Source organism: Colobus angolensis, unplaced genomic scaffold (genome assembly GCF_000951035.1).
Source record: "Colobus angolensis palliatus isolate OR3802 unplaced genomic scaffold, Cang.pa_1.0 Scaffold7, whole genome shotgun sequence".
Lineage (NCBI taxonomy): Eukaryota > Metazoa > Chordata > Mammalia > Primates > Cercopithecidae > Colobus > Colobus angolensis.
This window is the reverse complement of record NW_012120709.1, coordinates 23,920,557-23,935,574: the sequence shown is the minus strand read 5'-3', so window position 1 is coordinate 23,935,574 and position 15,018 is coordinate 23,920,557. Positions and strand designations below refer to the sequence as shown.

Here is a 15,018-nt window from a genome sequence, read left to right as displayed (position 1 = left end):
CTAACTTAATTGTTTTTGATCTCACTATTTTTTAGTACAATAAAAGGTGGGCTTTTAAATTAACTTCATTGTCTTTAAAACCCTGATTCAAGCTGTTTTTAAATGCACTTGGGGTGGGTGTTCTGTCTCCATTTATAGATGGGCAGGCCCGGTCATTAAAGGAGCCAATTTCTATTCGTGGATCTAAATGTATCTGGTCAGGAGTGGAGGTGTGGATTAAGATGTTTGCTTTGATGGGTCTGGATACGTGTTCCTGGTTCTGGGTGTGAATGGATAGATTGAGGTGTGCGTGTGCCAGGGTTCGAGCCTGGGGTGAGGGTGTTTTCCAGCCCCAGACTGATGCCGGTGGAGTTTCTCCATTCTCCTGGCTGACCGGGCCCAGTCTTCATTCCCACCAGCCCCCTTCTAGCCTCCAAGTCCTTGCCATCTCTGTGCCTCCATCCAGGGTTCATTCGGGCCTCAGCCTTCACCGTTCCCCAGTCCCTGACCGTGGTGTCTGGGGCAATGCAGTCTTAGCGTTCCCAGAGGGGCTGCGCCTAGGTGAAAGTCAGGGATCTTTTTTTGTTTAGTTTTAATGAAATACATATAACTTAAAATTTATCATTTGAACCAGGTTTAAGTGTGCAGTTCAGTGCACGTTCACAGTGTTATACAACCATCACCACTAGCACTTCCAGAACTTTTTCATCCTCTCAAACTGAAAACCCATGAAACATGAGCTCCCCATGAAAGCTCTATTCCACCCCCCTTTTGTTGAGACAGAGTCTCTCTCTGTCGATCTTGGCTCACTGCAACCTCCGCCTCCTGGGTTTAAGCGATTCTCCTGCCTCAGCCTCCTGAGTAGCTGGAACTATAGGTGGGTGCTACCAAACCCAGCTAATTGTTTGTATTTTTAGTAGAGATGGGGTTTCACCATGTTGGCCAGGCTGGTCTCCAACTCCTGACCTCAATTGATCCACCCACCTCAGCCTCCCAAAGTGCTGGGATTACAGGCGTGAGCCACCGCTCCCAGCCTCTCTATTTTCTTCTCTGATTTTGACTATTCTAAGTACCTCCTAAGTGGAATCGGACAGTAGTTTTTGTCCTTTTGGGTCTGGCCTATTTCTCTTAGTGCAGTGTCTTCAGGTTCATCCATGTTGTGACAGATGGTGGTGCTCTCTCTCTTTCATGGCTGCATACTACCCCATTGTATTGCAATATCATATTCTGCATCTCCACTCATCTCCTGGTGAACGCTTCAGTTGCTTCCACCTTCTGGCTATTCTGAATAATGCTGCGTTGAACATGAGTGTACAAGTATCTCTCTGAATCCCTGTTTTCAATTATTTGGGGTATAAACCCTAGGAAAGGAATTGCTGGGTGGTATGGTAATTCTATGTTTAACTTTTTGAGGAACTGCCAAACTCTTTTCCACGGTAGCTGCGCCTCTTTCCACTCCCACCAGGAATGTACAGGGTTCCCCTTTCTCCATCCTCACTACCACTTATTTTCCATTATTGTTATAAGAGCCATCCTAATGGACGTGAAGTGGTATCTCGGGACTCTTTCTTCTAATTGCTCACCTCCCTCTCCATCTGATTACTTTTTGACTGCTGTTCTATTTTCCCCAGGCCCCTGAACCCATGCCAAATGATATTCCTATTCATTCATTCATTCGTTCATTCGTTCAATATGTACTGAGGGCCCATAGTATGCTAGGCACCATTCTAGACAGAGAGAGTGCAATAGTAACAAAGCAGGCAACACTCCTCGTCCTCACGGTGCTTCCGTTCTAATGCAGGCAGACAGGCAAATTTCACTAATGCATAAGTGGAATTTATAGACTGTCAGATGATGCTATGTGCTGTGGAGGAAAATAAACCAGGAAGAAAACTAAGGAGTGCCAGAGAGAGGCAGGGAGCTGTCTTACATAAGGAGTTAAGGAAGGCCTCATTCAGAAGAGGCATTTCAGCAAGGACGCGGCAGAGGGGAGGAGTGTTTCCCCTGAGATGGGGATGTGGCCAGAGTGCTGGGGCGCAGGAAGCGAGGGGCACAGGAGGGGATCTGAGAAGTAATGGGAGGGGAGGTCACAGGTCACACAGAGCGGTGTAGCCATCGTAAGGACTTTGGCTTTCATTCTGAGTGAGACAGGAGCCTTTGAAGGGCTGGGGCAGAGGAGTGACATGATCTGACTTTGGTTTTAAGAGCATCATCTTAGAGTGTCCCATTTCTTTGTCCCCACCCCTTCCCCATGCTCACAGGCACCCAAGAAGGAGCTGCAGAACGGTGTCATCCGGGGCTACCAGATCGGCTACAGAGAGAATAGCCCCGGCAGCAACGGGCAGTACAGCATCGTGGAGATGAAGGCCACAGGGGACAGCGAGGTCTACACCCTGGACAACCTCAAGAAGTTCGCCCAGTATGGGGTGGTGGTCCAGGCCTTCAATCGGGCTGGCACGGGGCCCTCATCCAGCGAGATCAATGCCACCACTCTGGAGGACGGTGAGGGCCCAAGCAGAGGGGAGTGGGCACAGATCCCCACCATAGGCAGAGCCAGGGCTGCCAGAGAGGGCTTGTGGGTCCCTCCATTTGCCCCTGGGCCCCATCTTGGTCCTGTGGTCCACACAGGCTCCCTGCATCCCAGCCATTTCCTCTCGTCCAGTGGCTCTTTGAGGGATGCATGGCCCATTCAGCATATTGGGCCTCTCCTTCCTTCTGACTGATATACTCTACTCATCCGGTCTCTGTCGACCTGTTGGCCTGTCTGAGAATTTGCCTGTCCACCTGTCTCCCCATTCACGCTTCTCCCTCGGCCTTCCTCCTTCTTCCTGGCGCCCTAACCCCTCTCTCTTCCCTCTACACCTGGGTCCTATTTCTCCTCTTTTACAACTTCTTGGAAAAAGGGCAGGAGCCAGGTTGCCTTTGTGTTCTAGCCTGGAACCTGTCCACCATCTACCTGAGATGAAGCTGAGGAGTTAAGAAATCCTAACGTGTATGCAGCAGAGGATTTAGAGCCCAGCTTTTTAAGTCTTCATTCTTCGATGACTGGAGAGAACCCCACACTCTGATTAGTACATCAAAGGGCCCTGTCTCTCCAGGAGGAGAGGGTTAGGAAGCAGCAGGAACATGCCCACTCTCCAAGCACAGAGAAGATGCCAGCTGGTACCTGAGCCTGCACCAGGTTGAGAAAAAGGACATGGCCCTTGATGCTCCCAGAGAAGGGGCCAGGCTGACCTCTGTCCCCTAAAGAGCAGAATAAAGAAGCAGCAGAACATTCTTCCAATCTTCCTTCTTGATGCCCCAACCCAAAACTAGGGTCTGAGACTAAAGCCCCGCTGAGTCAGAGCCTGCCCACCCCACCCCAACAGAGCAAAACCAATAGTCCAGAGGGCAGAATGCCATTTCCCCATTCCCATCAGGAGACCAAGCATTTCACCACTAGAGAGTCATTCCTTTAGAGGAAGCAATGTCCTCCCGCTACCTCGCCCTCTCTGAAAACGCAGCACCCAGGGGATGGGGGACACATTAGGTCAGAAACACCTGAAAGTAGATACGCTCTTACCAATGGTTCCCAACATGGCCACCAGTTGGCATTATCTGGGGAACTTTCAAAATACTGATGCCAGGCTTCAACCCCAGAGATTCTCATTTCATGATTCTGGGGCAAAAGCTGGGCTTTAAGATGGGGCCGACTTCAATAGCCCCAGAGCACTGAGTACCTGAGAAGAAGGGAGAACTGAAAGAAGGAAAGAGGCACATGGCAGAAAAGTTCAGGGGGAGGGAGGAGAGCTGCACCGCAACCAAGCCCTCAGCCCATGGCCCTCGCTATCCCTCTCCATCCCTCCCACCCTGAGATGCTGGCCTCGGGCCTGGCTGGGTTGAGGAAGATCAGCTTGTCTCCTCTTAGTGCCAGGAGTGTTCATTTGAGCAGTGGCCTAACACGTGGTTCTCAGCCCTGAGCACAAAGCAGAACCTCCTGGAGGTCTGGGAAATGCAGGTTGCTGGGCTCCACCCCCCAGAGCTTCTGCTTCAACAGGTCTGAGGTAGGGGCCAAGAATGTTCATTTCTAAGCCAGGGGTCCAGCCTGGGTAATATAGTAAGACCCCATCTCTAAAAAAAAAAAAAGGACGCATTATGTGGAATAAGTTCGCAGGTAATGCTGCTTGTCCAGGGAGCACCTTTGGGAATCATAGCACCAAGAGTCGCACCATTATCTGTGCAGGGAGGCCAAGGCTCAAGGAGATTAACTCATCAAGAACCATCTATCCGGAAAATAACAGAGTCTGGATCAAAATCTCTGAATCCCATACCCTTCCTGCTTCACCTTGTGCCTCCCTTTTGCTTGGGAGCAAGGCTGGATGCAGGAACAAGCGATGCAGATGCAGGAGACTTTAGGAAGGTGTGTCCAGGGAACAGCTGTCCCAAGCCGGGGCCAGCCTGCCCCACCTAACGCTAAGCTCCCATGCACCACCAGGCCCACCTCTGGCCTCTGTGCAAACACCACCTCCCTTGCCTCGTGGGGGCCCCTGGAATTTCCAATAGGGAGAGATCAGCATGGGCTATGGAGTCATTTTCAAAACAAGGGGGGAGAGGGGAGAAGAAAGTTTCCAGCAGCATTTGCTCAGCAGTTTTTCATACTTAATTAAGGCCCTCGTTAGCCTGTCAGATCCTGATCGTTTCCTGGCAATATTAGCACTCCTCCTGGGGTATTCAAGGGCCCCTGCTTTAGCAATAGTGTCTTTTCCATAATTATATTACCTTCATTTTGTTCGAACGGACGATCTGTATTAGTTTATTACACTGGGTCCCTAATTACATGGTGCTTATATTTTTACACCTAAGTAATATGAAACAATAATCATTCTCAAAGAGGATCGTTAGGATGATGCATTATCATTTAAATGCTCATAAAAATTAGAGTTGCCTCTTGTGGGGCAATGGGATCTAATTACCTTCCAGCCAGTCTGTGCCTCCTTTCTCCCACTCGGAGCAAAGCAGACTCTGTCTTGCGCTTTGTCCCTGGCCCTCGGATGCCAGCAGGAAGTGCCACCAGAGTTCCCCCGAGCTGATGTGGATCTCGGGGGATAGGGTTTCGGAGGCCTGTCGTCTCAGGAGGGGCAGGCTGCACAGCGCCCCAGGGTGAGCCTCAGCTTAGACTCAAAGGTGGCTCTCATGAGGGACAGCATGACTGGCAGGAGAAGCACCTAAGCTGGTCTCAGAGAGTGTTTTCCCATCATCCAGGCCTTTTAGTGTGTTCGAGTACAAGGGCATGAGCGAAGGTTTAATGGTCCCAGAGGTCCCGAGGTCCCGGTGGAAGCTCCTCTCCTGCACCAGGGTTAGCTGAAGTCCTTTTCCCTTCTTTGCCTTCCCTTCAGCTTGGAACAAGGACACAGGAGCCCGTAGAACCAGGCCTTGGCCCAGACCCCTGGTCAGACGACACAGAGGGGCGGGCAGCCATCAGATGAGATGATGCATTGCAGACACCTCCAGGGCTGGCTTGGTGGCCTTCCGGGTCTGTCACGTTCATCACAGCAGGATTTCCCTGGGCTGTAGTGGCCTGCTGGGGAATTCCTAGGGGCTCATGCCCAGAGTTCATCACCTTCTTCCCCAGGATTTAACCACAACCAGGAATGTGCTACCCGGAGAACAAGGAACCAAGTCTGTAAAGATTTCTGTCTGCCCCAATCTCCAGGAAAGGAAACTCGGTTCACTTCCTGGCCTCCCTGCCCCAACTCTCACTCTCAGGGCCCTCGAGTCAGGAGGTCCCTCCACTTGTCTAACTGGACGCTCCTCTGGTTGGACCATGATATCCAGCCTGGGACATAATTGCTGTACTCTCACTCACACCCATGACTGACTGGACCCTTGGTTCTCCCCCCACCCCATGCAGTGCCCAGCCAGCCCCCTGAGAACGTCCGGGCCCTGTCCATCACTTCTGACGTGGCCGTCATCTCCTGGTCGGAGCCCCCGCGCAGCACCCTCAATGGCGTCCTCAAAGGCTATCGGGTCATCTTCTGGTCCCTCTACGTGGATGGGGGTGAGTCTGCTGGGATGATGGCTGGGCCTCAGGGGAGAGGCGCAGGGTCAGTGGGGTCTGCTCCCAGGTGTATTTAGAGCTAAGCACCCTCCCACGGCATGACAGGGGGAAGTACAGCCCCTTCTTCTCCACATGGGGAGGCCACAAGGGGATGATAATGGCTATAGGGGCCAGGGGATAGTGAGGAAGGGGCTCGGGATTCACTTGCACACCTCTGTGTTCAACTGAGGTCAGAGGCCGGGGCAAGGTGGGTGGTGGTACACAGGGTGGCATCTCTGGTGCGGGGTGGGAAGGAGACGCCCAGCTACTCCCAGACAACAGTGTGTGTTTGGGGAAGTATTGGGGGCATGAAAGGGGCAGATCAGCTTTTGTAGTTTCACGTGTTGATATTAGGCCTTTATGGCTGTGTGAGTCAGATACCAGCGGGGAATAGTCGGTACATTCAAATGGGGTGATCAAAGAGTTTAATGAAGGGACTGAGGAGGGAGGTGGGCACCTGGGATGAGCATCAGCAGGAAGCCATCAGCACCTAAGGCCAAGCGGGAAAGGGAGGAAGCAGGGCTACCAGAACCCAGGGAGAGCCTCCCTTGGCCAAACCCAACTGGAGCCAGGCATGCAGCAAGGTGTGTTTTCTGTGCAAACAAGCCTCCCAGGACCCAGAGAAGGGCAGAGAGGTGCACATAGTGGAGCTGGGGGGTAGGAATGGCAAATGGAGAGAAACCAGTAAGATGGCCCAAACTTCTGAATGTCCTCCTCGCCCTGGAATGTGCAAACAGGTTTGAATAGCATCCTACAGACACACCAAGCTCCCGCCACTGGTGTACACAGACCTTCATGCAACCTGGAGGCTTGTAGCTCACACAGGTCAGGGGACCAGTGTCCCAAATTATGGAAACATTCCACTGAAGGCCTTAGTCATCTCAATAGACCACAAAGGACTAAAATGAGTTTGCCCCCATTCTGGCTTCTGCCTCCCAGCCCCCTGGGCCCTCTCTTCTTTCCTGGAGGACCTTGGAATCCAGCTCACAGTCATTTGTCCAGCGCTACTACGGTCCCTTCTCCCATCCAGATTCTGCTCTGCCCAGACACTCTGTCGTAGGAAGCATCTTTCCCCACCACCACTTCCACTCTCTCCCACAAAAAGCAGAGGGCTCTAGCTCAGGTTGAGTTCCCTGAAGGTCTCCCCAATTCTTTTGCTGTGCAGTGCCAGGCCACGCTGCTCACAATGTGACCTCATTACATTCATATTCGTGTGGAACCAGGTAAAGGGTGGTTCCTTGTTTTCCAGAACTTGCTTCCTCTTTTCCAAGCCTGTGGGCTTCTCCAGCGTAGCCCCTAAGGAATGTATTTGCCTCGGTAATCCCCAAAGACCAGCTGGACACTTGACCATGCTGCCCTCTTCCTGCCCTTTCTCTGGCTCCAGTCCTGGACAGGCCAGCCTTGTTTTTGACTCCAGGAGAAGAAGGCCCTGCTGCTCCGGCCTCTGGAGGTCCTCCTGCACTGACCTGGAGTCTTCTCACGCTGGGCACAGCCTTCTCATCCTCTGGATCCTGGCAGCACTGCTTTCCCTGGCCAGGCCCTCTTCCTTGGCCTTTTGCCTGCCCTGGACCATCCACGAGGTGCTGGGAGGGGGGTCTCCAGGAACTCATGTCTATGAGGCTGGTCTTCGGCCTGTTACTGGACCTGTCTTTCTGAAAGCCCAGCAGTCCTAGTGGGAGGCTCCAGAGTCTGTCCCTTTTCCTCCTCTTACAGCTCTGGCCCTCATGGGACCGTCTCCCTAAGCTCCTCTTTAGAGTCTATGAGAAGTGAGAAGGTCCTTGCAGGGCCGGGAAGTTGGGCCCTCCCTAAGCCTCAGGAGCGTCCCAGCTCTTCGTGGCTGAGCCTATCGGCTCCACCAGCCTCACCCAGGCTTTCTGTGCAGGGAATGGCTGGGTGTCTCCAACGGTGGGGAGAAGGCAGATGGGTCACTCAGCCCCTTAACCCAACTGGGAGTCCAGGGTGCTGGCCCAGGAGTAGTCAGAGGCAAGAGAGGCAGCCTTAGCCTGTCACACGTCATCCTCAGGTCGATAACTACCCAGGGAGGTCTGGCGGCCCAAGGCAGGCTGGGCAGCAGGAGGAGTGGCTGCTGAGCTGTGCCTCCTGGACCGGACCTCCTCTATCCAGGTCCAAGCCACTCCAGGCTCTCCCATGGGAAGGGAGTTGGGTAGCGGGAGGGAGAAGTGTTGCTTGGAGAGATGGAGAGAGAGAGGTGTTTTAAAGAGCATGTCCAGGTGAAACTGGTGCAAAGTCAACTGAGGCCGGGTCCAGGCCAGCATCTGCGGCTCGCCCTCACTGGGCCCTTAGAGAGACGTGGCCTAGGGGCAGTGGCCCACATCTGCTCCTGGGTACCTCAAGGTGAAAAACCCTCTAGTCCTCACCTCCATGGAGTTGAGGGCTGAGCCTGTGCAGTAGGTGTGAGCAGAGCCCAGGCAGCAGGGGTAGGAGCAGGGGCCACAGCCTGATGGAGCTGGGCCCTCAGAGTTTGCTGGTCTCTGGCAGAGTGGGGCGAGATGCAGAATATCACCACCACACGGGAGCGGGTGGAGCTGCGGGGCATGGAGAAGTTCACCAACTACAGCGTCCAGGTGCTGGCCTACACCCAGGCTGGGGACGGCGTGCGCAGCAGCGCGCTCTACATCCAGACCAAGGAGGACGGTGAGTCCAGGCCTCTCCTCGGGACAGGCTGCTCCTGCTGCCCACTGCTCACCCCCAACCCCACCCCAGGAGGCAGGGCGAGAGCAGAGTACTGTCCTTTCTCCTGCCCTTTGAGCCATTGGAGGGTGGCCTTGAGGACTCGGGGGAAATGCTCTAGGATTCATGCACGAGCAGATAAGCAATGTGAACCTCCCTGCACCTCCCCCCGCCTCCCCACACACACCTGCTCTCTGAAGCACTGAATCAGAGGCCAGAGAAACCCTCTCCCCCAACCCCAAGGGCATTCTCTCTGTGGCATCTGCTCCCCTGACAGGTTCAGCCTGCTTTCCTCTGGATACAGACGTTGGGGCTGGGGGGCAGCAGGAGCATCGCTCAGCACATCCCGGGTTATGGACTTTGTGGTCACCCCACAGAGGTGGGCTCTAGGCTCCTGCCTCCAGCCCTGCCACTTTCTTCCCCTCCCAGTCCCAGCTCCATCACTTAGTTGTTTCATAGGTGAGCGCTCTGGGCCGGGTGCCCTGTTACTAGAAGAGGTGTGACAAGTGACTGGCACACAGCAGGCACAGAAGCAGAAGACATCCTTGGCATGATGGCTTCCTCCCCACTCGCCCTTCGTTTTTGCAAGGGATGTGGAGACCCAGAGCCTAGGTCCTACCCAAACTATTTGGCTGAAGGCACTGGGAGGGTTTAATGTGTTGAAAGGAGTGACTCAGGCTGGGAGTGGTGGTGGAGAAGCTGCCATTGTTGCCCAGTGCCTGGTGACTGGACCAGCTCCCAGCTCAGCTTAATCTCCCGGCTCTCCCTCCCTCTCCCCCTACAGCAGGCCCCATCTCCCCTTAAGCTGTGAGCAATTCAATATTTACCAACTTGCCTGCCCTACTTTTTCTGTCATTAATCCTCCCATCAAGGCCTCCTGGGACAGCTCTGGGCAAAGCCACCTGCTCCAGTGTGGAGACTGAGCTGAGATGGCATCTAGAGCCTGGTCCCATCTGAGGCCTCAGGGCCACACTCAGGCACCTTTTGGCTTCCAGAAATGAGCCCCTGGGCCCCCAGGCTTCTTCTTGCCCCCTAGTCTGATGCAAGGCCTACGCCATAACCACCTCTGCCTGTTTAACTGATCAAGGCAAGACCCTATGAGGAACCCAGAGGTCTAGGAGCATCACCCTTCCCTGCAAGGAGCCTTCAGCCCTCTGCCCAGAGCCACACATGGTTATACACAGCAGGAGCCCGGGCCCAAAGAAGCACTGCCCCTCACCTTCGGGAGGCAGCACTGCAGCACGGAAAAGGCGCTGGTAAATACAGCGGAAGTGCATGTCCCCAGCCTGGCATTCATGGGGAGGTCACTTAGCCTTCCTGAACCCCAGTTTCCTCATGATAAAATGGGGAGAGTGGGTACCTCATCAAGTACTAGTACTACATCTGAAATGTCAAGTACTAGCAACTAGCAGTTGCTTTATGGCTACCAAGGTGCTGGCAAGGAAACGATTGCTTCAGGCCAGATGCAGTGGCTCACACCTGTAATCCCAGCACTTTGGGAAGCCGAGGGGGGGTGGATCACCTGAGGTCAGGAGTTCAAGACCAGCCTGGACAACATAGGGAAACTCTGTCTTTACTAAAAATACAAAAATTAGCCGGGTGTGGTGGTGTGCACCTGTAATCCCAGCTACTCGGGAGGCTGAGACACGAGAATCACTTGAACCTGGGAGGCGGAAGTTGCAGTGAGCCGACATCATAGCACTGCACTCTAGCCTGGGTGACAGAGCAAGATTCCATCTCAAAAAAAAAAAAAGAAAGAAAGAAAGAAAAGAAAGGAAGCAGCATCAGAGCCTCCAAGGGGAAGCCCAGGCCACAAAGAATCCAGTGTCCGATGAGGTCTCCTCCAGAACAGCAGTCATAATATGACTTAACGCGCCCAAGAGCCCCGGGAGGGAGGCATTATTTCCATGTTACAGGGGAGAAAACGGAGGCCTCCAGAGTGAAAGCTACTTTCCAAATGCCACTCAACTAACAGGGGACAAATCCAGGCTTTCTTGTCTCCACATACTTTATCCTTTCCATCAAACTACTTGTGCCTGTTAGGAAGCAGTTTGTTGTGAAAGCCAGCGAAAACAGATTTCAGCCATAAGCACATTTATTATCACACATAGCAAGAAGTCCTGAGTAGGACAGCTCCAGGGTTGGTTAAGTCAGTGGTTCCCAGCCTTCTGCTCTGCCATCCTCTGAATATCAGCTGCCCCTGCTAGGATTTCAAGATGGCTGCAGCCCTAGGCATCACACCAGACAAGACAGAGTTCAGACTGAGAAGAGGGAGTCCCTTCCTGTGGGCATGCCTCTCTTGGGAGTCAAAGTAACTTTCCCAGAAACCCCCTCAACAGACTTATCCTCATTTCCCATTGGCCAGAGTGGGGCCACATGCCTCTTGCTAAGCCAGTCACCAAACAGCAAATTGAATTATCAGGGCCAATTTATCCCAAGCACAACACACCCTCTAGTGTAGGCAGTAGAGACAGCTGTCTCTGAAGTGTGGAGGAACATAGGTACCTAAGCAAAAGTGAGGTTCTATTTGCAAGGACCAGGAAGGAATGGCAGAGGGTAGCAGTCAACTCTGCCTGTCCTCCACAGCCACCCCACCTCCACCAGGCTCTCCCGTTCACAGGTGGAAGTTATTAGAGTTATTGCTCAGTTGGCATGGAAAGCAGACAGGTCTGTGGTCCAATGCCAGCCCTGGTGTGGGAGCTTGTGCAAATATCCTCATCGAAGACACCATGACCCCACCCTCAGGATTTTGAATTTTACTAAAGGAAAAACAATATCAGCAAATTTAGAAAAAAGCAAAAGAAATTTAAAAGAACAAAATGCAAACATAAATTCAGGTTTATTTACTGAGTCCAGATCTCTTAGTCCGAGCATGATTTCAGGCTGGCTTGGCTGGACCCAGTTAATGAGCTCCAGTGCTGACTCCTCAGCCTCCCTCTGTGAATACCAAACCTAGCAATATGACCTCCAAGTGCAAAGTTGACTTGGATTTTAGACCACTTTAAAGACCTTTAACTGAGGCATGACTAGACCCACGTTTTAGGAAGGTAATTCTTGTTGATGGCAGGCAAAGGGTGAGTAATAAGGACTAGTGTCAGAGAGACCGGTTAGAATCTGTCGAGGTAAAGACGAGGAAGTTATGTACTAGGGCAGCAGCACTGAGGATGAACGGCAGTGACAAGTTTAGAGAAACATATCAGAGGAGTTCTACCTCCAGCAAGGGTGGATGGGGTGACTTAAACTCACTCTTCTTCTTGCTGAGGACAGCTAGGAAATATGGACAAACTACTTTTCAGAACACCTGTTGAAGGCATCAGAAAGCTAGCAGGAGAGTGAAGAATCATTAGGCCAGGATCCAGAGGAAAACAGAGGCCCCAGAGGTGAGCCTGACATTTGGAGCAGCTCCTTCCCTAAGGGACATTTGCTGAATCTGGAGGCAGTGGCTGAGAAGCTGAACAGCACTAGAAAGACATGAACTGGAAGTCAGGGCCTGCCAGGATGTGGGGGTCTGTCTGGTGAATCCCCCTCACTTAGAGTTGAGACCACGAAGGACAGCACTCTAAGGATAAAAGTGGACCAAAAGCAGACAGTTCACCTTCAAATCATCCCAATACTGGAAATTGAATTGAAGTTACCCCAGAATGCTAGTGCCTAGACTGCAGGTGCCTATCAGGAGCAAATGTGAATCCTCTCTTTAGGAAGATAACATCAGCAGATGCCACAAATTATTTCTACAAACTATTTTGCAAATGCTGTGTCTGGCATACAATAAAAAATAATGGACAGGAACAAAAACATGAACAAAAAAAAAAAAACATGAACAAAAGCCAGCAGGGAAAAAAAGACAGATAAGAGCAACAGACCCGCAAAGGTTTCAAACTTGGGTCTTATCAAACATGGACTTTAAGATAATTATGTTTGACAAGATTGAAAACTTCAGAGAATTGGAAACTATCGAATGGAAAATCTAGGGGAAAAGACCCTAATACTTGAAATTAACTCAGTTGATGAGTTTAATAACACATTAAACATAGCTGAAGATATAACTCGTGAATTGGAATATAGGCAGAAGAAAATATCCAGATGTAGCACAGAAAAACAAATAGATAGAAAAGTAAAACAGCAGGTAAGAAACATTGAACTTCAGTGTGTATACAGATCACTTGAGGATCATGTTAAAATTCAGATCCTGATTTGGCACGTCTCAGGTGAACCTCAGATTTTGAGTTTCTAACATGCTCCCAGGTGATGCTGGTAATTATCCACAGACCATATTCCAAGTATCAAGGACACAGAGGATGCAGTGAGAAGAAATCCCAAAGAAGAAGAGACAGAGAATGAAATGGAAGATAAAATGTCTGAAAATGTTTCAAAACTGATGAAAGATATTAAGCCACAAATTCAAGAAGCTCTACTACAAACTCTATTGTCACACATTAAAGAAATCCGCACTTTGGGAGGCTGAGGCGGGTGAATCATGAGGTCAGGAGTTCAAGACCAGCCTGGCCAAGATGGTGAAACTAAAAATACAAAAAATTAGCTGTCTCTACTAAAAATACAAAAAATTAGCTGGGTATGGTGGCAGGTGCCTGTAATCCTAGCTAGTCGGGAGGCTGAGGCAGAGAATTACTTGAACCCAGGAGGTGGAGGTTGCAGTGAGCCGAGATTGCGCCACTGCACTCCAGCCTGGGTAACAGAGGGAGACTCCATCTCAAAAAAAAGAAAAGAAAAGAAATCCACACCTAAGCATGTCATATGAAAGCTTATAAAGAAAACAGAGAGAGATCTTAAAAGCAACCAGAGGAGAAAAAACTGATTACTCCAAAGAAGGAGCAATAAGATTGTGGCTAACTTGTCAGAGACAATGGAAACCAGAAAAAAGGACAATGATTTATTTGTATATATATAAAATATGTAAGGGAAACAGTTACCAACCTACGATATTATACCTAACAAAACTATTCTTCATGATGAAGATGAAATAAAGACATTTTCAGACAAATAAAAACTGAGAGACTGTAACACCAACATACCTGCCCTAGAGAAATATCAGAGGATATTCTTTAACTAGAAGAAAAATGATCGTAGAAGGAAGCTCAGTGATGCAGCAAGTAAAGGCAGAGCAATTAAATGGTGAATGTATGGGTAAATCTAAATTAATATTGGCTGCATAAAACAGCAATGATGATGATGATGTATAATATAGAATTAGGCTGGGCGCGGTGGCTCAAGCCTGTAATCCCAGCACTTTGGGAGGCCAAGGCGGGCGGATCACGAGGTCAGGAGATCCAGACCATCCTGGCTAACACGGTGAAACCCCATCTCTACTAAAAATACAAAAATCTAGCCGGGTGAGGTGGCGGGCACCTGTAGTCCCAGCTACTTGGGAGGCTGAGGCAGGAGAATGGCGTAAACTCGGGAGGCGGAGCTTGCAGTGAGCTGAGATCCGGCCACTGCACTCCAGCCCGGGTGACAGAGCGAGACTCCATCTCAAAAAAAATATATATATATATATAGAATTAAAATAAACAACAATGGGGTTGGACATGGTGGCTCATGCGTGTAATCCCAGCACTTTGGGAGGCCGAGGCGGGTGGATCACTTGAGGTCAAGAGTTAGAGACCAGCCTGGCCAACATGGTGAAACCCTGTCTCTACTAAAAATACAAAAATTAACCTGGCGTCATGGTGGGCACCCATAGTCCCAGTTACTCAGGAGGCTGAGGCAGGAGAATCACTGGAACTTGGGAGGCAGAGGTTGCAGTGAGTGAGCCGAGACCACATCACTGCACTTCAGCCTGGGCAACAGAGTGAGAGTCTGTCTCAAAAAAATAAAAATAAAGTGAAATAAAATACACAACAATGGCAAGGTTGGCACAGGGTAAATGGAAGCTCTAAGGTCATTGCATTGTCTGAGAAGAAAAGTGCCCATTGATATTAGACTTTGGTAAACTAAAGATTCATGTTGTAATCTATTGTGGAACCACTAAAAGTAGTGAAAGACTGTGTAATAGTCAAGCTAATAGAGGGAGGAAAATAGAATACTTTCTATTTGACTTAATTAAAAGAAGCCACAGGTAGTACCATTCAGGACATAGGCATGGGCAAGGACTTCATGTCTAAAACACCAAAAGCAATGGCAGCAAAAGGCAAAGTTGACAAATGGGATCTAATTAAACTAAAGAGCTTCTGCACAGCAAAAGAAACTACCATCAGAGTGAACAAGCAACCTACAGAATGGGAGAAAACTTTTGCAATCTACTCATCTGACAA

General features: G+C 50.6%; 1 protein-coding gene across 1 annotated transcript in view; it reads left to right on the top strand.

Annotated features, from left to right (window-relative positions):
• Positions 1-15,018, top strand: part of DSCAML1 (Down syndrome cell adhesion molecule like 1) — a 370,444-nt gene that overhangs the window by 320,767 nt on the left and 34,659 nt on the right. Inside the window, exons 17-19 of the mRNA XM_011927034.1 lie at positions 2,241-2,481; positions 5,870-6,016; positions 8,555-8,710. Of these exons, the coding sequence (XP_011782424.1) occupies positions 2,241-2,481; positions 5,870-6,016; positions 8,555-8,710 (544 nt within the window). The remainder of the gene's footprint in view (positions 1-2,240; positions 2,482-5,869; positions 6,017-8,554; positions 8,711-15,018) is intronic.